Source organism: Capra hircus, chromosome 10 (assembly GCF_001704415.2).
Source record: "Capra hircus breed San Clemente chromosome 10, ASM170441v1, whole genome shotgun sequence".
In the NCBI taxonomy this organism is placed as follows: domain Eukaryota; kingdom Metazoa; phylum Chordata; class Mammalia; order Artiodactyla; family Bovidae; genus Capra; species Capra hircus.
The window spans coordinates 17,080,489-17,106,229 of record NC_030817.1 but is presented as its reverse complement, the minus strand read 5'-3'; the positions used below and the strand labels follow the sequence as shown (position 1 = coordinate 17,106,229).

General features: G+C 41.2%; 1 protein-coding gene across 2 annotated transcripts in view; it reads left to right on the top strand.

Annotated features, from left to right (window-relative positions):
* Nucleotides 5,102-25,741, top strand: part of YLPM1 (YLP motif containing 1) — a 62,808-nt gene continuing 42,168 nt past the window's right edge. Inside the window, exons 1-4 of one of the 2 annotated variants that reach the window (XR_001918644.1) lie at nucleotides 5,102-6,168; nucleotides 15,357-15,593; nucleotides 16,874-17,053; nucleotides 18,405-19,396. Coding sequence is in view for 1 of the 2 variants with exons in the window: in XM_018053969.1 (XP_017909458.1) it covers nucleotides 5,293-6,168; nucleotides 15,357-15,593; nucleotides 16,874-17,053; nucleotides 18,405-19,396 (2,285 nt within the window). In the remaining variant the exon portion in view is untranslated. The remainder of the gene's footprint in view (nucleotides 6,169-15,356; nucleotides 15,594-16,873; nucleotides 17,054-18,404; nucleotides 19,397-25,741) is intronic. The other variant, XM_018053969.1, reaches the window with a different exon arrangement.

Genomic DNA, 25,741 nt, shown 5'->3' with positions numbered 1-25,741 from the left:
AGTTCAAAAGCATCAGTTCTTCGGCGCTCAGCTTTCTTTATAGTCCAACTCTCACATCCATACATGACTACTGGAAAAACCATGGCCTTGACTAGACAGACCTTTGTTGGCAAAGTAATGTCTCTGCTTTTGAATATGCTATCTAGGTTGGTCATAACTTTCCTTCCAAGGAGTAAGCATCTTTTAATTTCATGGCTGCAATCACCATCTGCAGTGATTTTGGAGCCCAGAAAAATAAAGTCAGCCACTGTTTCCACTGTTTCCCCATCGATTTCCCATGAAGTGATGGGACCAGATGCCACGATCTTAGTTTTCTGAATGTTGAGCTTTAAGCCAACTTTTTCACTCTCCTCTTTCACTTTCATCAAGAGGCTCTTTAGTTCTTCTTCACTTTCTGCCATAATGGTGGTGTCATCTGCATATCTGAGGTTATTGATATTTCCCCCAGCAATCTTGATTCCAGCTTGTGCTTCTTCCAGCCCAGCGTTTCTCATGATGTACTCTGCATATAAGCTAAATAAGCAGGGTGACAATATACAGCCTTGATGTACTCCTTTTCCTATTTGGAACCAGTCTGTTGTTCCATGTCCAGTTCTAACTGTTGCTTCCTGACCTGCATATAGGTTTCTCAAGAGGCAGGTCAGGTGGTCTGGTATTCCCATCTCTTTCAGAATTTTCCACAATTTATTTTGATCCACACAGTCAAAGGCTTTGGCATAGTCAATAAAGCAGAAACAGATGTTTTTCTGGAATTCTCTTGCTTTTTCAATGATCCAGCAGATATTGGCAATATGGGTCTTTAGGTTTTGCATTCTAGATTAGAAAAATTAGTCTCTAAAAAATGGGCTTGGGGTTGGATTGCAGGAGGCCAGGGGTCAATCTCTGGGTCAGGAAGATACCCTGGAGAAGGAAAGAGCAACCTACTCCAACATTCTTGCCTGAAAAATTCCATGGACAGAGGAGTCTGGCGGGCTACAGCCCATGGGGTCATAAGAGTTAGACATGACCTAGCAGCTAAACCACCACCACCACCACATTTTCTTTACTCTTTGCATTCTAGATTAGTAAAACTAGTCTCTAAAAAACGGACTTGAGGTAGGTCATATAATGTGAAATCAATGTTATTAAAACATCATGAGAAGAGTATCACACAAACAATGAGGCTTCCTTTAAAGAATTTTCAGGAGACAGGGGTTCTGTATAATGAAGATTGCTGTGACTTCTGAAAATCAATTGTGCAAGCTACAAGACTGGAATGGCCAACTATACGTTAGTTCCCCTAGAGTAAGAATGCAGGGGATAAGATTTCCTTTAGCATCTAGAACAATGCTGAAATTTATCTCAAAACAATGAAGTAAATGTGGAAGGACCTGTTTTAAACATCAGTGCGGTTTCCCCTTGTGGAAGAGATGAAAGACCCCTGTTGAGGGAGGGGTTCTGGATAGATGGCCTGACAGCAAGAACCTACCATGCCAGGTAGGAAAGGAAAAGGCCAAGAGAAAGGTTCCCACCTTTCGCCATCTAATCTCATCTTTCTCAGTTTACCACTATCATCACTTTTCTACTCCTTCCCATTCTTTCAAAAACTTAAAAACTGTGAGGTATAAAACACACAATCAGAAAGCGGCAAAGGATAAATTTACAGCTCAGTAAGTTTTAGCAAGGAAACATCTGCATAATTTCCACTTGGTTCAAGAATCAGAACATTCTTAGCCCTTTAAAGCCTTATCTATGGGACTTCCCTGGCAGTCCAGTGGTTACCTTCCAATGCTTCCAATGCAGGGGACGTGGGTTTGATCCCTGGTTGGGGAACAAGATCCCACAAGTCACCCTGCAACTGGAGAAGCCCACATACTGCAACAAAAAGATTCTGCATGCAGCAAAGAAGATCCCACCTGCCGACCCTAAAACCAGATACAGCCAAATAAATAATCAAATATTAAATACAAAACAGAAAACTCTACTTGTGACCCATCCCAGTCACTAACATTTTCCTTCTCCCCAAAGAAGAGAAGAAGGAAACATTCACTACAACATTATGATTTAATTTTGCCTATTTTTGAACAATCTGTAAAGTCAATTTTACAGTAAATATTCTTTGGAACTTCTGTCTTTCACAGTCTTCCTGGAGGTACATTATTGAATTACACGAACAGTGAAGTGTTCAAATAAAAAATAGTATAGCTTGATGAATTGCTCATAAACCCAGCCTAGATATGCAACCAGCACCCAGATGAAGAATCAGCATCAGCAAGTCCCTTTCTGCCCTCTTCAGTCACTGTCCCTCCACTGTCCTAAATTCCAACACTATATATCAGTTTTACCTATTTTTGAATGTATGTATGTGCAAACATACAGTATATATTCTTTTCTGTCTAGCTTCTTTTGCTTAACATTGTGAGATTCATCTGAGTTTGTTTCATGTAGTTTTGGATCATTCTTTCTCTGTGATGTTTTGTATTTCCTTGTAAAATATACAAACTTGATTATCTATTTTAGTGCAAGTGGACATTTGTGTTGCTCTCCAGTTTTCAGTCATTACAAGTAGTGTTTGCTATGAATATTCTTATACATGTCTTTTGGTGAACATATATATATATATATGCATTTCTGTTGGTTATATGCTTTGTTGGAGTGGGATTCCCAGGTCATAGGCCCTGGGCTGTTCAGCTTTACTAGATAGTGCCACAGTATTTCAGAGTGAAGTGAAGTGAAGTCACTCAGTCGTGTCCAACTCTTTGCAACCCCATGGACACCAGGCTCCTCCGTCCATGGGATTTTCTAGGCAAGAGTACTGGAGTGGGTTGCCATTTCCTTCTACCAGGGAACTTCCCAACCCAGGGATCGAACCCAGGTCTCCTACATTGCAGACAGACACTCTACCATCTGAGCCACCAGAGTGGTCATCCCAAGTTACACTCCCACCGGCAGTGTTTGTTCCACCTGTTCCATCCCTTGGCTTGCAGCTGCGTGACTCCATTTCTGCCTTCAGCATCACATGGCATTCTCTCTGTGTGCTGTCTTCAAATGGTCATCTTACAAGGAGACTAGTCACATTGGATAGGGGCCCATCCTAGTCCTGTATGACCTCATCTTAATAAACAACACGCAGGACAACACTATTTCCAAATGAGGTCACATTCTGAGGTGTTGGGGGTGAGGACCTAAAAATCTTTTGGGGGTGGGGGAGGAGGAACAAAATTCAACACATAACAGATGTGATAGTAGTGAACATCTGTTCTTGATCTCAGTGGGAAAACGTTCAACTTTTCAGCATTGTGATGTCTGCTGTAGTTTTCTTAGTAAGTACTCTGTGTATAAGATCAAGGAAGTTTCCTTTTATTTCTGACTTGCAAATCTTTTTAAAAATTATAAGTGGATGGGACTTCCCTGGTGGTTCAGTGGCTAACATACCATGCCCCCCATGCAGGGGGCCCGGGTTCCATCTCTGATCAAGGAATTAGATCCCACATGCCACAGCTAAAGATCCTGCATGCCACAACTATGACCTGATGCAGCCAAATTTATTAATTAAGAAAGTAAATAGTTTTTAAAAAAATCATAAATGGAGAACTTCCCTGGTGGTTCAGTGGTTAAGAATCTGCCTGCCAATACAGGGAACACTGATTTGGTCCCTGGTCAGGGAAGATCCCACATGCAGTGCGGCAACTAAGGCCGTGTGACACAACTGTGCGTCTGCATGCCTAGAGTTCGGGCTCTGCAACGAGAAGATATCGCAAGGAGAAGCCTGTGCATGGCAACTAGAGAGTAGCCCCTGCTTGCAACCAGAGAAAGCCTGCACACTGTGGGCCCCAAGGCAGCCAAAAAAAAAAAAAAAATGAACACTGAAATTTATCACATTCTTTTTCTGCATCTAATGAGATGATTTTCTTGTTAATCATAAAAATCTTTCTCCTTAAGCCTGTTCTATAGGAAATTACATGTATTTCTATAGTTTTAAAGGAGGATTTCAATTGTAAATATTAAAATTACAAGTAAGTGGGTTTCTGAGTTGGGTAATGTTCTGCCTATTGATCTGAACACAAGAGTGACTGGTTTGTGAAAATTCACTTAGCTGTATGTATGATTTGTAATTTTAGGTATGCACTTTATATTTCAATAAAAATTAAAAGGCACACAACTACATTTCTATTTGAGAATGAAAAGCTCTTCTGAAGGATACTTAGTTGCCCCACTTTCTACTCACATTCACCTCCTAAGAGAGGTGAAGACCTGGATTGTTAGGATAGAAGCAATGTCAAATCTTTAAGTGGTGCACAACTGACACATTGACACACTTAACTGTCTCATAGTTTTTTGTTTTGTTTTCCAGAATTCAGGGTGTATCAGTTTTGTTTTTCAGTGATTCGTTCAAGCCAAAGGAGTTCCTGTTTAGTCTTACTTGAGACTGGATTATTTTTTAAATCCAATCTAGTCCTCTCTGGACAATCTTGTTATTTGGCATTTACTCTCTTCCCCTTGGCTGATATTCTCCAACGTAAATTTTTCTGCATTGAATTATTCTAAAGAATTCCCTTTCTTCGCTTTTACAATACCTGCAGGGATTGAAGATTTACATTCCGTCTTCCGAATACATCTTCACAGATTTGTTCCCATGTTAGAACTGACTGAAGTCTATTCACTTAATTTGAGAACTGACATCTTTACACTTTTTCTTCTTTTCATTCTGAACCATGGTAAACATCTCCATTATTTCAAGTCTAATTTTATTCCACTCGGATATTATTCGCTACGGTTCTGTAGTTTCCTTCATATAGATTCTACATGTTTCTTTTTAGTGTTAGTCCTACCTGCTTCATAGGTTTTTTTTTCTTTATTGTTGCGATCGTTGCTATTGTGAATGGAACCTATTTTTTTTTTTTTTTTTTTCTCCATTCAAAAATGAACCCGCAGAGCGATAGGATCTCTACCACCGTTTTCAGCGATGAGACTCTATGGTTCTACGGCAACCTTCTACTCGCCCCGACATTATCCTAACCGGAAGAAAGATGGCAACCGAGAGTCGCTGAGGACGGGGCCGCTCTATCTCGCCTTTGTTCTCCGATCTGTGGCCACTGCGCAGGCGTAGTCGCGCTCGTACGTTTCCCCAACCTTCCCGGTCGCGGGCCCAGCTCGGTAGCGCCGGCGCACTGGCGCGCTCCGTTTACACGCTCCGGGGCCTGTAGGCGCCGCGAGTTCCGGCTGTCGCCGCCGCCGCCGCCGCAGCTCCTGGAGGGTCGGTTGCGACGAGTAACGGCGCCGGGACGAGCGCCGCGCCCTTCTTCTCCCGATATGTACCCGAATTGGGGCCGCTATGGCGGGAGCAGCCACTACCCGCCGCCGCCGCCGGTCCCGCCGCCGCCTCCGGTGGCGCTTCCTGAGGCCTCGCCGGGGCCCGGGTACTCGAGCTCGACGACTCCCGCCGCCCCCTCCTCCTCCGGCTTCATGAGCTTCCGCGAGCAGCACTTGGCTCAGCTCCAGCAGTTGCAGCAGATGCACCAGAAGCAGATGCAGTGCGTGCTGCAGCCCCATCACCTCCCGCCGCCCCCGCTGCCGCCCCCGCCGGGGATGCCGGGGGGCGGCTACGGGGACTGGCAGCCGCCGCCGCCGCCGATGCCCCCGCCGCCCGGGCCGGCCCTCAGCTATCAGAAGCAGCAGCAGTACAAACATCAGATGCTCCACCACCAACGAGACGGGCCTCCTGGTTTGGTTCCCATGGAGCTGGATTCCCCCCCGGAGTCGCCCCCGGTGCCGCCGGGGTCCTACATGCCTCCGTCTCAGTCCTACCTGCCCCCGCCTCAGCCGCCGCCCTCGTACTACCCTCCGGCCTCATCTCAGCCCTACCTGCCCCCTGCCCAGCCGTCCCCTTCCCAGTCTCCACCGTCCCAGTCCTACCTGGCGCCCACCCCGTCCTACTCCTCCTCTTCGTCCTCCTCGCAGTCATATATGAGCCATTCGCAGTCCTATTTGCCCTCTTCTCAGGCATCTCCTTCCCGCCCTTCCCAAGGCCATTCTAAACCCCAGCTGCTGGCTCCACCACCGCCGTCCGCCCCTCCTGGGAATAAGACAACTGTCCAGCAAGAACCTTTGGAGAGTGGGGCCAAGAACAAGAGCGCTGAACAGCAGCAAGCTGCCCCTGAGCCAGACCCCTCTACGATGACTCCACAGGTAAGAAAGCTCCTGCCCAGAGCTGAGTCTCTCACCTAGAGGGCCCTAAGTGAGCTGGCCCTGGAGGCTATACCTAGTTCCTGGCCTGATTCCCTCCCGCCTCCCCCAACAATAACGAGCAAATTTACACTCCAAAGGATTTCACAAAAGTCAGGGATCTGACACCCCAGCTTTTTAACCGGCTAAACGTGTATTATTAGAAGAACAGTGTTTGAGGATGTTTCTAGACACCAGGGTAGTTGGGTGGATCAAGAGTTAGTTACCATACATTCTTTGGTTTCCTTTAACCAGCCTTTTAGGTTTTGCTGCTGTTGCAAAGGGCCTTTCTCTCCCCGCCACAATTGTAACTTAAAATTGTATTTGAGAGGCAGTGTAAAAAAAAAAAAAAAAGCTTCTCAAAGGGCTGACACTTGAATATAGATCTTATGATCAGTTAGTTCCTTTAAAAGTAAGTTAAGGGCCACTAATAGCTGTCAATTTCCTGAGTTAATCTCAGCAAATGGAGGATGAAAATCTTGTTCTAATCAGGAACATCCTAATTGCGTTTATAGATATATATGCCATACCTAGGGAAGTCTACATATATGATCTTTTTGGGATTCTGTTGGTCATTTCAGGAATTGACCCCATACATCCTTTTCTCACATCACTTAAAGGTAGTTTTAAGACATGACCAATTTGCTGCATTGCATTATTGTTACCATTTACTCCAGAGTAACAGCCTTGGAATTTGGCCAAGCTGTAAAAAAAAAAAAAATTTCATGACATCTCTCCCTTCATGAGAGAGCCCTTCTCAACTTCTGTTTGAAGTGATGCTTCCATGTCAAAGACTGATAGAGTAGCAGTAATAAATGAATTCATTTCTTAGGGAAGAAGATGAAGTGGAAAAAATCATTTGTTTTGATTTCTTAAAATAGACACTTTTAGCAATTCCTAATCTACCTAGCTTCTCTAATGAAAAGAGAATCTTTTAATCTACAAGCTCAGATGTGCATATAAAAGATTTCCAAAAGATGGGAATGCAGTATTCTAATTTTACACTGGTTTGGCTTTAGAAATTAAGAAAAGACATGAGTTGTTTTAAGTAAGTAATATGTTGTGCTTGGCTCATCATCAGGAGAAAACAGCTGAGAAGCTGGGGTAAAACAGTAGACTGAGAGATTCTGTTAGTTTACACCAAATTAGTACCATCCCATCATGTTATTTCCTCAGATTCCTCTATTATAGACAGAATTTCTCCCCCTTTACCACCCCTCTCTGAAATTTCCAAGCTTTTTTGTTGTTACTGTTGTTGCCAAACATTCTCAGAGTTAGTCCAAGCCAAAATAGGACATTTATATTCCCATCTCTACTAGACTTTTTCTGGCCTTTTAGAGAGACAAATGAATTGGGGGTTTTTTGGTAGTGGTGGGGGCAGATCAAGCCAGTCCTTAATATAAACATGAACACTGCTGTTCTGCTTTTGTACCCTTGTCTATGGTGAACATCTTTAGTGCTTTGACTGTTCAGTGCCTCAAATTCTTTGATGACAGCCAGAAAGAAAGTGGTGGAAGATGAGATTTGAGAGGTGTGAATGGGTCAGAACAAGAAGGCCTTTGCTAAACCTCTTAAGGTGTTGTGTTTTTTTTTAAACCTCTGTCTAGAATTTGTCCCAACTTCCTCAACCCTCTGATATCAGGCTGTCTGTGAAGCCATGCCTCAGGTTACCCATGTGGTTTGGTTCTGTTCTGTTCAGATTATGAGTCCCCTTGCAGAAAGAGACTGTCTCACCTTTTTAAAAAAAGTTTGTATTTTTGATTGAAGGATAATTGCTTTATAATGTTGTGTTGGTTTCTGCCATACAGTAATGTGAATCAGCCATAAGGATGCATATGTCCCCTCCCTCTTGAAATTCCCTCCCACCCCCCCACCCCTGCCCACCCCCCCACCCCAGCCCACCCCTCTAGGTTGTTACAGAGCACTGGGTTGAGCTTCCTGTGTAATGCAGTAACTTACCACTAGCTATCTGTTTTACATATGATAATGTGTATATGATAAAGAGTGCTACTCTCTCAATTCGTCCCACCCTCTCCTTCTCCCTCTGTGTCCAAAAGTCTCTTCTCTATGTTCACCTTTTTATCCCCTGTAGCACCTAGGACAGTGCCTTGCAAACTGTCGGCTTTCCACTAAGATGTGTTGAATAAGATACAAGAGTTGTCATGTTCTAGACTTAGGATACTTTGGTTTATTAGATAATAAACATTTTCTTCATGACAGTGTCAATCCCTGACAGTTAACCCTTCTTTGTTGATTCATATTTTGTTTTTGGAGTATGTCATGAAAATTTTTTTTATGGTGAAAGACTTTACATATGTACAAAAGTAGAGAAAATAGTATGATTCCCCCCCCCACATACCCATCACTCAGATTCAACAAGTATCAAGATTTTGTCATGTATGCTTTACCTGGCCTTTATTGTAGTTCTTGCTGAAATATTTTTACATGACTCTTAGATCTTACGTCATTTCATTCCTGCACTCTTGATTAATTGACGTCTTTTTTTTTAAAGGACTTTCTTCTAAGGTAAATATACATTATAACACCTGACAAAATTAGCAGGTTTCTATGTATCATCTAATACTTGACCAATTTACATTTCCCCTATTGTCTCATTGTCCTAATCAAAATAATTCCTTGATATTTTCCGTGTTACAATTCCCAACTGGACTCAATAGTGTTTTGAGGGCTTGTTCAAATTGGGGTTCAGTCGAGGCATTTTGGGGCAGGATAATTTTGTTGTAGCGCTGTATTGTGCATTGCAGGATGTTTAGCAGCCTCTCCCTGCTAGAGGCCAGTAACAGCACCTGGTTGTGAAAACCAAAAATATTTCTAGACGTTGCCAAATGTCCTGGGGGCAAAATCACTCTCCCTTAAGAACACCTGATTTCAGTCAGTCTCTCCTATTCTTTTTCTGCTCCTGTCATTGATCTTGATGAAATATCTATGTTGGTTGTCCTAGAGAATGTCCCACGTTATGAATTTGTCTGTTGTCTGATGGTGGTGTTTGGCTTGTTCCTCTCTCCCATGTGCTTTGTAAACTAGACATTAACCATGAAACCCTCTTAGGTTTAAGTTCACCTTTTGGCAAGGGGACTTTGTAACCTAGGGAGCGCCATGTACTTCTTTGGCATCCCATCAGGAGGCACTCAGTACCCGATTATCCCATAGTGGTGCCAAGATTGCTCAAGAGGTGACAGTCTGGTTCCTCCACTGTAAAGCTTCCCATAAATACCGCATCTAATGTTTCATTTAGTCGTTCACCCATTGATGGTTTTTGAGTAAATCATTTCTTAGTTAGAGGTCACAATGTGGTGATTTTTTTCTGCCATTTCTTATACATTTACCATCAGGCATGTCATAAAGAAAAACTTTATCACTCATAAACTAGGGCTATTTGATTGGAAATGCAGCTAGCATATAAAGGATAAATGCTTGATAGTCTTCCATTTAATTTCTAGTTTTCATCATAAAGTATTGATTTAATAGAATATGATTTTTGAAGAATTAACTTTTCTCTGAGTTTAAAGGACTGGCTAAGTAAAATGCATACTGGTCTTTTATTTTTTCATGAATTGTAATTTATTTTTTTATTCTCAAAACTTAAGTAAAGTTGTTGACTTTGATTAGAGTTTTTAGTCATTATTTAATATTCAAATATTTGTTAACAACTCTGTGCCAGGAACTGCGCTTAGTACTGGAGATGAGATGGTGATCAAATAGGCAAGGTACCTGCTGTCATTGGATTTGTTCCAATGGGAGGAAAAGACATTTAAAAAGTAATTAAGAGAAGCGTAAAGCGCTGAGGAATTACAAAATAGAAAATATCACTAGACTGCCATAGGAATAGGAAAAGGTGAGCTTTTGTAAGTTCACCATTCTAGTCACAGTGCCTTGCTCAGGATCTAACACGTAGTAGATGAATAATAAATATTTTTCAAATGATTGAATATAACTTGGAGTGCTGACCTGATTGGAGAGGTCTCCCTTTGCAAGTAGTATTTAAATGAAATCTGAAGAAGGGGTAAGGAGTTCAGAGAATTAAGTTCAGTAAGGTTGACTGAAGGTCAAGGTGAGACTTTGTCTTAAGGGTAGTAGGAAGTCATTGAAGGGTTTTATGTAGGTCATTGTGCCAGATTGGCCTGTTGAATGTTCATTCTGCTTTGGGGAGAGTGGAGTCGAATTCTGCTTTGGGGAGAGTGGAGTCGAAAAGCGCAAGAGTGATCTAGAGAGTGATCCAGGCAGGAGTTAACAGTGGCTTGGACTTGGATGGTGATGGAGAAGATGAAAAGAAGTGGAAAGACTGGAGAAATATTTAGGTGCTAGAATCCAATTGGAGATTGAGTAGTAGTGGAGAGGGTGGCATCAGGGATGCTTCCTGGGTTTCTGAGATAGGAAACTGGGTGGATGATGGTTCCATATACTAATAGCCTACAGGAGAGGGAATAGCAGGTCTGGGGATGAAAGGAAAATGATGAGTTTAAGTTTTAGATTTACTGAGTTTAAGATCCTTGGATACAAGATTCCAAATGGAGATGTCCAGTTTGAAGTAAGGTATGGGTTTGGATTCTAGAAGCCAGATCTGAGAGACATGATGGACTTGTGAGTCACCAGCATAAAAATGATATTTGAAGGCACAGAAATGGATGAGGTCTCCTGAGGAGTGTGTGTAGAGTAAGAATCAAGTTTAAAGGACATTGAGCCTAGCCCTGCAGAACCGCAGTATCTAAGGGAACCACTAGGAAGAGAGGCCAAATAAGTAGATGGAAAATCAGGACAGCGAAGTGCCACAGAAGTGTGAGGAGGACTGTTTCTAGGAGAGAGTGGTCAGCTGTGTCACTGCTGAGAGGTCAAGCAAGATGAAGACCGTGAGTTATCTTTTGCATTTACTGACATGTAGATTATTGTTAACCTTGGCAGGAGCAGTTTCATAGTGACTGAAGCCATATTGCATTGATTTGAGGAGTGATGGAAGGTGAGGAAATGGGGATGGTGAGTATAGATAACTCTTTCAAGAAGTTTGACTGAAGGAGAGAGAGAATGTGAGCAGGAGCTGGAGGAAGAGGAAAGTAAAGGAGTTTTTGTTTTTTTTCCCTAAAATGGGATGAAGATTATCTGGTGACCTTAATTCCTGGAATAGACTGTGAACTTTAAAAATACTGAAAATAAATATATTTTAAGTAAATTTTTAAAATGGAAATCCATTTCATCATTTTACCAAGTCTCCTCTCCCTAAACCACTTGCTTTAGGATAGGGCATTGAATATTGAGTGTTACAGGCATTTATCCTAATCATCCTGGATAGGAAAGGCAGCCTTTCAGAATTAATCTTTTAAGCGTCACATACGTATACACATATATTCGTTCATTCGTTCTCTGTCTCTCTGTTCCTCCTCCTTTATATTTCCCTACTTGGAGAATCACTCAGTACCTAGTTCCTTACTGTACTGGTAGCAAGTAGTCAGTAAGTACTTGCTGAATTAATTGGCATCTTTTTGGTAATGGTATTTGTGGTGAATACATCCTTACTTTTAAACTCCATTCAGTCTCTTTTTGATTGTGATATGTACTATGTTTTTCCTCTACGAATGAACTAACATCCTATATGAAATGGAGTTGTCTGATACAATGAGATATTCAGAAGAACTGGCTACTATTTCAGCTTCATTATCAAGTCCAGGCACGTTTTTATTCGTTTCTAAAATAGAGATAAAGCAGCCTTCTCCGGGATCACTGAGGACATTTCTGAATGATTTCATCATCATTCATTTGTAGAGCTTTAAAGATGTGCCAGAACCTCGTCCTAGGATTGAATTAGAACTGGGTTCTGCTTATTGGGTTCATATTAAATGGAAACAGACCTGCAGTGCATGCTGTCCGTAAACCAACAAGTACTTGAGCTCCTAACAAGGTTCTTAACCTCAGACTAGGTCTAAGACAAAGATAGAAAGCATGAAAATAAGGTTGGTACAGATTGATAAAGAATCTAGACCTGAAGAATCTTATCTATAGCCATTGGCTTCTAGTTTTATGAAAGATGGTTTGCAACTTTGTATCTTTTGGTAATGCTTTCAAAAGCAACTTTGAAAAGGGAAGCCTTTAACTTCTACTTGAAAGAGTTTATCAGTTTTTTTAAAGCTAAAAGATAAGTCTGCTTTTCAGTATTTTCATAGAATAATGGAAGAGAGTTGAAAATGTTTTAATAGCACATTATTGTTGACTGTCATGGCAGTGGTTTTTTTTTTTTTTTTTTCCATGTTGGATAGTAAAAGTAATTACATTCCAGGAGCTGATGATTATGTGTATGATAATCAGAAAGAAAAAAATCTAGTTGTGCTGTGACCCAGACTTCAAGATGGAGTTAGTGAAATGGCATTTATTCTTCCGAATGGATTGCAGCAAGTTTCAGGTCATAGAAATTAGTAGCCTAGAAGAGAAGTCTTTAGCTGATCAGCAGTCACTGACATTCTCCTGAGTGCTCCAGCAGTGTGCTTAAGCACCAGGTAGGATATGAGAAAAGCATGAGACGTATCTCTCTGAAGAAAATTACATTCTGTGAATGAAAAAACAGATAACAAAACAGTATGTTCAGTGAGAAAAGAATATGTTTGCATGTGGAAAATTAGAGAGGATATACAATAAAATAGTAAAAATATAGGAAATTCTGGTTATCCAAAGATAATGAATCCCAGTGAATTCAAGTAAAATGAATCCGTTTAACACAGAACCAAAAGTTTATTGTAAGAAGTAAAAAAAAAAAACCCAAATCCTTGATTTTGGACACAATCTTTAAAAATAAAGCTCAAAGATTGTAAAGAGTAGCTGAGTCTTAGAGTTTATACAGAACAAAGTTTAGATCAGGTTTCTGTGCTGTAGTTTTTGTGACAGAATTGTATGACAGCACCACACTCGTCATTCATTTTGTCTTTGGCTATGTGGAAAAAATATTCTAGGGATTCATGCATTTTTCCAAGGACTGTTCTTCAGCCTTTGATATTCACGTTATTTCTTTTGCAGTTCCTGTTATAAGAATTCTTTTCGGTTGTTAACTGGCAGTGCTTCTGCTCCATCCTCCCCTATCGTTAATGAGTTCCGAAGTTCTCCAGTCTCACTTTCATAAAGTCCTGCATCTTTATAATTGTAATAGAAATATGTGCTGTTGTTAATTATAGAGGTATATAGGGCATTTCATTAGTGAATATTTTAGTGTTATGACAGCTTTTTTTTTCCCCTTATACAACCTTGTAACCATGGGGAATTTTATAATACTGGGAAAATGAAGATCCTATAGTTATTTCTGAGTGGTGGGTTTTTTAAGTTGATTTTCATTATTGTTTGTTTACTTATTTGTAGTTGAGTCTCTTTATTTGAGGTATTTTATGTTTTATTAAGTTTTCAACAATACTGAATTAGTGAAATCGGAACCATTGCTCCTAGTTGGGAAATGTAGGGTTAGGTGTCTGTGGGCCTTTGGTCGCATTGGTTGATTGCATCAACCAGTCAGTACATAACTTTGTTTCATTTGTGTTTCTGTTTAGACACCTTGTTTAATGTATACTGTTGATTCATGAACATTGAACTCAGCAGCCAACAGCACTATAATACATGCCTGAAGGAAGCTTATCCAATACAAATATATTTTCTCCATAAGGCACATCACAGTCTTTGTGCACTTAGGACAGTAAGTTCAGCACTGTGCTTGCTGGGGGTGGGGGGTGTGCGTTTTAAACAGAAAAATCGTCAACAAAAAGTACAGAAATATGAAAAATGTGGCTTTAAAGAGACCTTGAAAAGGACACTCATTTACAGTACAAGAGCTAAACAAAAAGGCCAAGCATGGCCATTTTCTGCCTCAGCTGGTGGGAACTTGCAGTTCAGGTAACTCAAATTTTTTTACCCATCTCTGAGTGTCCACAAGTGACTGTGAAAGTTCCCTGAGTGTTGATTTTGGAGTTAGAGATAAATTTTAGCAAATAGGCAAATTTACAAATACAGAATCCATGAATAATGAGGATAGACTGTATCTTCTAATTTTTTTCCACATTAAACTTATTATTGTTGTAGCTTTTAGAAAGTGGAAGCACAAAATAAGCATACAGAAAATCAAATTACAGTAATATTTGGAAGACGGAGTGAAACTTTTAAAATATATACGAAGCATTCTGAAACAGTGTATTTTCATTTATGCATATATCCCTTGGTATGGCATGATTAATGATAACAGGGCTTCTGTGGTGGCTCAGTGATAAAGAATCTGCCTGCCAGTGTAGGGGACACAACTTCAGTCCCTGGTCTTGGTAGACCCCATGTGTCACAGAACAGCTAAGCCTGTGCGCCACAGCTGTTGAGGCTGTGCTCTAGAGCCCGGGAGCCACAAATACTGAACCCAGGTGCTTCAACTACTAGAGCCTGTGCTCCACAACCAGAGAAGTCACCACAGTGAGAAGCCCATGCACTGCAACTGGAGAAAAGCCTGCTTAGCAACACAGACCCAGCATAGCCAACAATAAATAAATAAATTAAAAGAACAAGATTAATGATACAGCAGGGGTTTAAAAGAGGGAAGGACAATGCAAAAGAGAAGACCAGGAAAGGAGGTAGGACTGTTTGGTTATATTCATTAATCATGAGACCGCTATGGATAAAACTGAACAAACTAAAAGGCAAGTTAAAAACAAGTAGCTGTGAATATTAGAAGGATTTACTCTGGTCGTTTATGAGAAAAACTGCTTTCACCGTCAAAAGCGTGTATTTTTTTCTTTTATGACAGTAGAGAAGTATATTGAATTAATATGTATAGTTTAGCTTCAGTTCAGTCGCTCAATCGTGTCTGACTCTCTGTGACCCCCCTGAACTGCAGCACGCCAGGCCTCCCTGTCCATCACCAACTCCTGGAGTTCACCCAAACTCACGTCCATTGAGTCCAACCATCTCATCCTCTGTCGTCGCCTTCTCCTGGTTTAACTTAATTGTATTCATTTGGGGGGTAAAATGGAAAGATCTTGTTTGTTTGCTTTTTTCAGTTCAGCTTTGCCTTTGATTATGTATAAGTGCGTGAACACAGACATAGATGTAGCTCTCTGTCAAAACCAAATTGCAGATATATAGGATTGTCAATTAGAATTCTTAAAAAAAAATGGTTTCTGTTGTAGGAACAGCAGCAGTATTGGTATCGACAGCACCTGCTTAGTTTGCAGCAGAGGACAAAAGTGCATTTGCCGGGACACAAAAAGGGTCCTGTTGTAGCAAAGGAGGCAGCTGAGCCAGTGAAAGAAGAAGTTACTGTACCTGCTACCAGCCAAGTACCAGAACCCTCTGCATCTGAGGAGCCCCCGTTACCACCCACTAATGAAGACGCAGCACCTCCTCTCCCACCTGAGGAGCCCCAGGTAACCATGAAATTAATTCCTTGGTATTTTTAAATTGTTCAGCTTTTTTTCTGATTCATATATATACATATATATATGTATGTGTATATATATACCTTTGTTTTAAATGGATATATTTTTTCATTTTTTTTTAAGTGCATGTAAAATTTCTTTTGTGGAATAATCAGCTGTATGCCTCAAAGGTATTTAGAAAAGAACATTTTTTTCATGGTTGAAGTGAAATTGAAGAATTAGACACTCTTCTGAATTGAGTATCTCTAAGCACTAAAGGGATGCCAGGGTGGATGCTTTCATGTTGATAGCACAGGGCAGTAATTCAAGAGATTCAGCTTTATTGTTAAACTGCCTGGGCTGTAGTCCAGGCACTGCTACTTACTGGTTGTGACTCTAAGCAAGTTAGTTCACCATTCTATGCTTCAATATCCTCACCTAAAAAATGGGCATATTTAAATTGTAGCTTTCTTATAGAGCCATTGAAGCATTAAATGTGATAATCCTTGAAGCTTAACCTACTGACTGGCACATGGAAAGTCCTCAGATTGGTCCAAAGGTCATTGTTCTCCCAAGAGCCTTATGTGGAAACATTAATGAAACATAATGATTACACTGTAGTCAGCTGGTGAAAAGTGACTAGCGGTAAAAAAGAGGTTTCTCATATAGTGGAAAGGACACTAACTGTGGATTACTTTCTGCTGTGGAAATGGTTATCCTAAATAGGAACAGTGAGGTGACTATTCTAGCAAAGACTGTGGGATTTGTAAATTCCTTTGTGGTAGTATTCATGATCCCAGGATAAGACACTAAGACTTTAACAGAACTAAGTATTTTATCTAAAGATAGAATAGCTTTTCTCAGCCAGAGTTGCAAGGATTCTGGACTTTATGATAGCATACTGCTGCTGTTGCTAATTCGCTTCAGTCATGTCCGACTCTGTGCAACCCCATAGACCGCAGCCCGCTAGGCTCCCCCGTCCCTGGGATTCTCCAGGCAAGAATACCAGAGTTGGTTGCCATTTCCTTCTCCAGTGCATGAAAGTGAAAAGTGAAAGTGAAGTCGCTCAGTCATGTCTAACTCTTCAAGACCCCATGGACTGTAGCCTACCAGGCTCCTCCATCCATGGGATTTTCTAGGCAACAGTACCTGACTGGGTTGCCATTGCCTTCTCCTGATACCATACTATTATAGCATAATACTCTATAACATATTCATGTTTCTTGTTTATGGCCTAGAATAAAGCTGTTTATGGTTAGAATAAAGCATATCCCCTCTTTCACCTTCAGTCTGAGGACCCGGAAGAGGATGCCAGGTTAAAGCAGTTGCAGGCTGCAGCCGCACACTGGCAGCAGCACCAGCAGCATCGAGTTGGCTTCCAGTACCAGGGAATAATGCAGAAGCACACTCAGCTCCAGCAGATCCTGCAGCAGTACCAGCAGGTTATACAGCATCCGCCACACATCCAGGTGAGAGCTTCCCTCACGGACACGAGGGAAGTTGTCCCAGATGTTTAAGGGATTTGTTTTCTCATGAAAGAGATTTAAGTGTGATGAAGGAAAAGTATCAGATGTTCCCCCTGGAGTGCCCAAGTAGTTACTTGTTACATTTGTCACCTGTGGATTTTAAAAGATAATACACTACTGTCTGTAAAATAGGTAAACACTAAGGACTTGGTGTAGAGCACAGGAAATTATATTCACTATCCTATAGTGGCCTATAAGGGGAAGATTTTGAAAAAGAGCGTGTGTCTATGTGTATGTGTCTGTGTGTGTGTGTGTGTGTGTGTGTGTGTATAGCCGTGCACCTGATACACAGTATTGTTAATTAACTATACTTCAGTTTAAAAAAACAGAGAATTCCCTGGTGGTCCAGTGGTTAGGACTCTGAGCTTTCACTGCTGAGAGTGTAGATTCAATTCCTGGTCAGGTAACTAAGGTCTTGCAAGCTGTGCAGACTGCCTCCCCCACCCCACCCCACCCCCCCAAAAAATTAAAGAGAAAAGAACCAGAACTTCCTATGTTGCTTCAAGTTAACCTGTGTTTTGCCTAAAAAATACGACAAGCAAAAATCTACCAACAAGATCAAAGCAACCACCCTAGAAAGCCCATGAAATTACACCACAAAAGATGAAGTGACTTAGATCCTTGTATGTCTTGTATCTTTGAGGTATAAACTTATGTCTATAACAGATCATTTTCAGTAATAATATTAAAATGATCCATAGTAATATTAAAAACTTGAAAATAGGTGAGATAGGTGTTTGCTTTAGTGATTAGTTGAGTCTTTTTAAGCATGTCCTTCTATTTTTTTGAAGCATTTATTTATTTTTGGCTATGCCTGGTCTTTGTTGCTGCGTAGGCTTTCTCTAGTTGCAGAGGACGGAGGCGACTCTAGCTGCGATGCACGGGCTTCTCATTGCGGTGGCTTCTCTTGTTGCAAAGCGCAGGCTCTAGGCACATGGGTTTCAGTAGTTGTGGCACGTGGGCTTTGTTGTGGGCATGTGGGATCTTCCCCAACCAGGGATCAAGCTTGGGTCCCCTGCATTGGCAGACAGATTTCTTACCCACTGCACCACCAAGGATGTCCAGTTGATTTTTTTTTTTTTCGATTCTGTGATAACTTACATAATTAAGTTAAAAGGAGAAAGGCAAATGGTCATTATTGAAGGGATTTAACAAGCTTATCCTGAGCCTTCCTTAGTCTTCCTTAGTCTCCGAGTTCCTAAGGCTTCAAACGCCCTTGACTCCTTGATATTTCAACTTAAAGTTACTTCTCTTCTGTGAGTGTCTTAACAGTCACTTGCATCCCTGTTTGCAGACCATGTCCGCAGACATGCAGCTGCGGCACTACGAGATGCAGCGGCAGCAGTTCCAACGCCTCTACCAAGAATGGGAGCGGGAGTTTCAGCTGTGGGAGGAGCAGCTCCACTCTTACCCTCACAAAGATCAGCTCCAGGAGTATGAGAAGCAGTGGAAGACATGGCAGGGACACATGAAGGCCACTCAGACCTATCTCCAGGACAAAGTCAGCGCACTTCAGAACGTGAAGAACCAGTACATGGGGAATATGTCCATGCCGCCCCCGTTTGTCCCCTATTCTCAGATGCCGCCGCCCCCGCCAACAATGCCCCCGCCGGTATTGCCGCCGTCACTGCCACCGCCGGTGATGCCACCAGCCCTGCCGTCGGTCCCACCACCTGGCATGCCCCCACCCGTGATGCCACCGTCTCTGCCGAGCGCTGTGCCCCCGCCAGTGATGCCTCCGTCTCTCTCTTCTGCGGGGCCACCACCCGTCCTCCCCCCACCTTCCCTGTCTTCGGCAGGGCCGCCGCCCGTGCTTCCACCACCTTCTCTGGCTTCGACCGCACCTCCCCCTGTCATGCCCCTCGCCCCGCTCTCTTCAGCCACACCTCCTCCAGGCATCCCTCCCCCCGGAGTTCCCCAGGGGATGCCTCCTCCCTTGACAGCAGCCCCAGGTCCACCCGCCTCCAGCTCCCAGAACTCACAAGTCCCTGAGAAACCTCGACCAGCGCTGCTGCCCACCCCTGTGTCTTTTGGTTCAGCCCCACCCTCAGTTTACCATCCTCCACTGCAGTCAGCCCTTGGCCCATCAGACCAAGTGAATTCCAAAGCTCCCCTGAGCAAGTCTACTTTGCCGTACAGTTCGTTCTCATCCGAGCAAGGACTTGGGGAGTCCTCAGCTGCTCCATCTCAGCCACTCGCCGCAGTCAAGGATATGCCAGGGAGGTCAGGTGGACTGCTTCCAGATCCTCCTAGAAGCAGTTACTTGGAAGGTCCAAGAGGCCCAAGGTAGGTCTGCCTTTTTATTTGGGGAGGGGGTGGGAAGGGGTGGCGGATGGATGGTGGCTGTTTTGCTGCTGTAGGTTGAGTAGGCTTTTACATTCTCTTTGTGCTTTTATATATATTCCTGATTTACAATGCATAACGTTAGTATTATTCACTCATTAGACATGGCATAATGAAATCTAGAAATGGCAGCATACCCCCTTTCCTTGATGTCTCTGGTTTTATCCTACATGTAGAGATTTTATTCCAGGATGAATGTAGTGGTTTTAAAGTAATGCTTACCAATTTCTTAGTGACTTTGACTTTCAGCTTCAAAATCATTGTTTAATTTATTGATCTTTTTTACTCTTTGTTGATTTGACAAATAACTGGATTGATAACTTCTTTTTGTGAGATGATATGCTAGCTGTTAGACATAAAAATGAATAAGTATCTAGTGAGATAGGCAGTGAAATTTAAGGGTAAATAGGACTTTTATCCATTTGTTCAGTAAATATTTATTAAGTTTCTGCTCTGTGCTTCTAGCAGTGAATATAACATAACAGATAAAATCTATGCCCCCATGGAACTTTTATCCTTTATATTTTCCTCTATTTAGGAGATGTTTTTCTCTTGTCTGAACCACATTTTTATTTAGAAAAGCACAAAAAATATTTACCAGTAGTTTCTAAATTTTTTCTTTTACCTTTTAAAAGGGCTCAAACTTATTTTTCCAAATTTGTAGAAATATTTTTCCCTAAAGTTGGCCTAAATGATAATTTTCTTATAGAAAAACATTTTCAATCAGAATTTTTTCCAGTTGGAAATTGTACTGGAAATATATACTCCTTACACAAAATTTAGACAATAGGAAAGAATTGAAAAAAGTAAATGTCACCTAATTCTACCATCTGGAGATAATTTTTAAAACATATGTTATAAAAAATTGAATCATACTAAGTAATATTATTTTGTAACTTGATTTTTCACTTATCAGTATTGCTTAGTTTTCCCATCTCAGTGTCGATGGATCTACATTAGCTAAATTAAATATTTGAAAACAAAATATGTCTTTTATTTATTCCCCAGGGTTATATTCAGAAAACAAAACTCCATCCAAAAATGAAAGCTAATTAGAGGCAATTGACATGAATTCCTCTGAGTACCAGAAGTCTTCTCAGAAGCGTTACATATATTATCCCATGGAATCTTCTTGATAGCCTGTGAACTTGACAGGTTTATGCCTACATTTACCCTTTATAAACTAGGGCTGGAGAGGATTGGGTATCTTGCTCGGGATCATGAAGTGGGAGAGGTGAACCTGCATCCAACAGTGGGGGCTAAGACCAGAGGGTCCCAAGAACAAGAGCGCTAGTTAGGAACTGTGTTTAATGCTGTGATTCAGTGATGTTCATCCTGTCAGTGATGAGAAGTGCATTTGTAGTCTTGGTTTATTTGGCATGTGTTTCATCTTGATTTGAATTCCTGCTTAACTCCTGGATTGAGAGCATTACCTTTTAGATCTGGTAACTGACTCGCTGTATGACATTCTTATAACCTATGTTGTTCCTATACAACATAGGTTTCCTGCTCCCTTTCTTTCTGGCATAATGTTTTCTCTCTTCTGCCTACCAAAATCTTGATTTTGTAAATTTAGGACCTATTTTAAGTTTTTTCTTGCCTTAAGGTACAGTTAATAATTTCAGCGTTAGGAGGATCTTAGCAATTATCCAGTGCAGTTTTTCCTCTTTAGCAACTCACCTTGGTGTTGCATTTTAGTTTGTCATCCTGGGTCTTGCACATGTTACCTAATTTGTTCTTCTCCGTCATCTTATGAAGTAAATGGGTAAAGGGCGCTGAGATTGGGAGAGGTTACAGATACACTGCCCTGGATGTCATAGCAGATGAATGCTCGAGGTGGGGTTTGAACCCAAGACTTTCTGATTCACTCTTAGGTCCTTTGCTCTTCCTGTGACAAGCAGTTGGTGGACTCTGCTTCAGCATTGCCACTGCAGCAAGCGGCACTGGCCTATAGTTTTCTGGAAATTTTTTTTCTTACATTGAGCATCAGTATACCTTGACTTCTACACGTTGATTCTAGATCTGCCCGTGTGGCACAGTACATAATGAATTATCCTGTTCTTCTTCAGTGTGTACACACTACCATTGTTTAGAGACCATCCTCTTGTTTCCGTCTACTGGCCTTAACTATTCTGCTCTGCCATCACGTAAGCTGAAGTTCTGTTCTTTTCACACTAACATTGTTCTAGCCTTCTCCTGCTATAATGCTCGTGGTGCCTAGCTTTCTCCTGCTTTATTGTTTATGGTCCTTTGAAGAGCTTTTGGTTTGTCAGTCTGCTTCAGAATGAACACTTAGATGGAGCAGACCATAGGCCTGTTACTAACTTTGGCATAAAGAATGTAACATATAGCTGGACATACTGCTTTTTATGTTGGGGAGCGGGGCTTCAGTACTCTCATGGTGTTGACTTGTGTTGAGCATAACATCAGTTTGGCCTCCTAGGTCTTTTTCATCTTACTGTTATTAAACCCTTTCTCTTTCACCCTGAACTTGTACAGTTTTTTGTCTTTTTTTTTTTTTTCTTTTTCTAAAACTTTACATTTTATCTAGTTAGATTTGGGCCTGCATTCCAGTCTGCTGAAATCTTGGTGATTGGAGGTTACATTGCTTTTAGGTATGAGATACCCTTTCCCAGCTCTTTTCCACCTGCAGCTTTGATACGAATGGCATTTTTTTGTCCCTAAATTAGATGCTGCTCACATTTTTTACCTTAATCCTGCTCACAGTTTTCTGAAAAATCTGGATTTAGCAGCTTTCTAAAAACTAAAGGTTTACAAGAAGTCAAATAACATAACTGCATTATATGTAAATAGAATACCACATTGTTGAGCATCTGAGGCAACGTTTTGAAACTGTATATATGTGTATGTATCATTGAATTCACCAAGTCTTGTAGAAGACTACCACTGCTCCAGTAAACTGCCATGTTAGTGGATGTTGGTTTCCAAGAGTCTTTTAGTTTCAATAATAAAGCTTTTTTATTGAAGAGTAACATACAGGGATGTACACAATCATAAGTGTATACCTTCGTAAATTTTCATGAATAGCTAGGTCCATGTTATCACTACTCAAATCAACAAATAGAAATTAGTAGTGTCTGATGTAGTCTCAAAAACGACAGAATGATCTCTTCATTTCCAAGGCAAATCATGCATCATCACGGTAATCCAAGTCTCTGCCCCAACTAGTAGTACTGAAGAAGCTGAAGTTGAACAGTTCTATGAAGACCTACAAGACCTTCTAGAACTAACACCCAAAAAAGATGTCCTTTTCATTTTAGGGGACTGGAAGGCAAAAGTAGGAAGTCAAGAAACACCTGGAGTAACAGGCAAATTTGACCTTGGAGTACAGAATGAAGCAGGGCAAAGGCTAATAGAATTTTGCCAAGAGAATGCACCGGTCATAGAAAACACTTCTTCTAACAACACAAGAGAAGACTCTACACCTGCACATTACCAGATGGTCAATACCGAAATCAGAAGAGAAGCAAAAAGCAAAAGAGAAAAGGAAAGCTATACCCCCTTTGAATGTAAGTTCTAAAGAATAGCAAGGAGAGATAAGAAAGCCTTCCTCAGTGATCAGTGCAGAGAAATAGAGGAAAACAATAGAATGGGAAAGACTAGAGATCTCTTCAAGAAAATTAGGGGTACTAAGGGAACTTTTCATGCAAAGATGGGCTCAGTAGAAGACAGAAATGGTATGGACCTAACAAAAGCAGAAGATATTAAGAAGAGGTGGCAAGAATACACAGAACTATACAAAAAAGATCTTCACAGCCCAGATAATCACAATGGTATGATCATTCACTTAGAGCCAGACATCCTGGAATGCAAAGTCAAGTGGGTCTTAGGAAGCATCACTACGAACAAAGCTAGTGGAGGTGATGGAATTCCAGTGGAGCTATTTCAGATCCTATAAGATGATGCTGTGGAAGTGCTGCACTCAATATGCCAGCAAATTTGGAAAACTCAGCAGTGGCCACAGGACTGGAAAAGGTCAGTTTTCATTCCAATCCTAAAGAAAGGCAATGCCAAAGAATGCTCAAACTACTGCATAATTGCAGTCATCTTACCTGCTAATAAAGCTGAAAATTCTCCAAGCCAGGCTTCAACAGTATGTGAACCATGAACTTCCAGATGTTCAAGCTGGTTTTAGAAAAGGCAGAGGAACCAGAGATCAAATTGCCAACATTCATTGGATTATTAAGAAAGCAAGAGAGTTCCAGAAAAACATCTATTTCTGCTTTATTGACTATGCCAAAGCCCTTGTCTGTGTGGATCACCACAAGCTGTGGAAAATTCTTAAAGAGATAGGAATACCAGACCACCTGACGTGCCTCTTGAGAAACCTATATGCAGGTCAGGAAGCAACAGTTAGAACTGGACATGGAACAACAGACTGGTTCCAAATAGGAAAAGGAGTACATCAAGGCTGTATATTGTCACCCTGCTTATTTAGCTTATATGCAGAGTACATCATGAGAAACGCTGGGCTGGATGAAGCGCAAGCTGGAATCAAGATTGCTGGGAGAAATATCAATAACCTCAGATATGTAGATGACACCACCATTATGGCAGAAAGTGAAGAAGAACTAAAGAGCCTCTTGATGAAAGTGAAAGAGGAGAGTGAAAAAGTTGGCTTAAAGCTCAACATACAGAAAACTAAGATCATGGCATCCGGTCCCATCACTTCATGGCAAGTAGATGGGGAAACAGTGGAAACAGTGACAGACTTGATTTTTTGGAGCTCTGTGCGGATGGTGACTGCAGCCATGAAATTAAAAGATGCTTACTCCTTGGAAGAAAAGTTATGACCAATCTAGATAGCGTATTAAAAAGCAGAGACACTACTTTGCCAACAAAGGTCCGTCTAGTCAAGGCTATGGTTTTTACAGTAGTCATGTATGGATGTTAGAGTTGGGCTGTAAAGAAAGCTGAGCACCGAAGAATTGATGCTTTTGAACTGTGGTGTTGGAGAAGACTCTTGAGAGTCCTTTGGGCTATAAGGAGGTCATACCAGTCCATCCTAAAGGAAATCAATCCTGAATATTCATTGGAAGGACTGATGCTGAAGCTGAAACTCCAGTAGTGTGGCCACCTGATGTGAAGTGACTCATTTGAAAAGACCCTGATGTAGGGAAAGATTGAGGGCAGGAGGAGAAGGGGACTACAGAGGGTGAGATGGTTGGATGGCATCACTGACTCAGTGGATGTGAGTTTGAGTAAACTCCCAGAAGTTGTTGATGGACAGGGAAGCCTGGCATGCTGCGTCCATGGGGTTGCAAAGAGTTGGACACGACTGAGCATCTGAACTGAACTGAGAAGTCATGCTCGTGCCCCTTCCCATGTTTCCTTATCCCAAGGTAACCACTATACTAACTTTTACGTGATAGGTTATTTTTGCCTATTTCTGAACTTTGTATTTTGGTAAATGGACTCATGCTATATGTACTCTTTTAAGTCTGGCATCTTTTACTTGACATCATATTATTGTGAGATTCATTAGTGTCGTTCGTTCTCATTCCTGTACAGTATTTTATTGTGTGAATATACTACAGTCTGTTTATCCATTCTAATTTGATGGTCATTTAAGTTTTTTGGCATAACACTGCATTGTTTCTTTGGTGCTATATATGTCCCTTTAAATATGCACGTGTGTATGTGTGCATGTGTCTTTGTACTTAATTTTGTTTAGATGTATACACCAAGGATTAGAATTGCTTTGTCATAGGAGTATGAATGATATTGTACTTTGATAAGTATGGTCAGTTTTCAAAAGTGGTTGTGTCAATTTATACTCTCATCATCAGTGTTTCTGTACTGCAATTTTTTTATACCCTCATCAACACTGGGTATTATTGAACTTTAAAATTTTAGCAATCTTGGTGGGTGTCTAGTGATACTGTAATATGGATTTAATTTATATTTCCCTGGCGTGCTGCAATTCATGGGGTCGCAAAGAGTCAGACACGACTGAGTGACTGAACTGAACTGAACTGATGATGAATGAAATTGACTTCTGTTCTATTTGATTATCATTCAGTTGGATTTCCTCTTTTGTGAAATGCTGGTTCAAGTCTTTTCCCTATTTTTCTGTTGGGTTATGTTTTTTTTACACTGATTTGTAGAAGTTCTTTATATAGACTAGATATCAGTTCTTTGTATATCCTATGTCTAAATTGTCTTGACTATTTCTCACTCAGCAGCACTTTTTGCATTCTTATCCTTCAGGATACTAGAAGAGTAGTAGCCTTCACTATTCCATCTAGATGGTCCAGTGGAACCTTT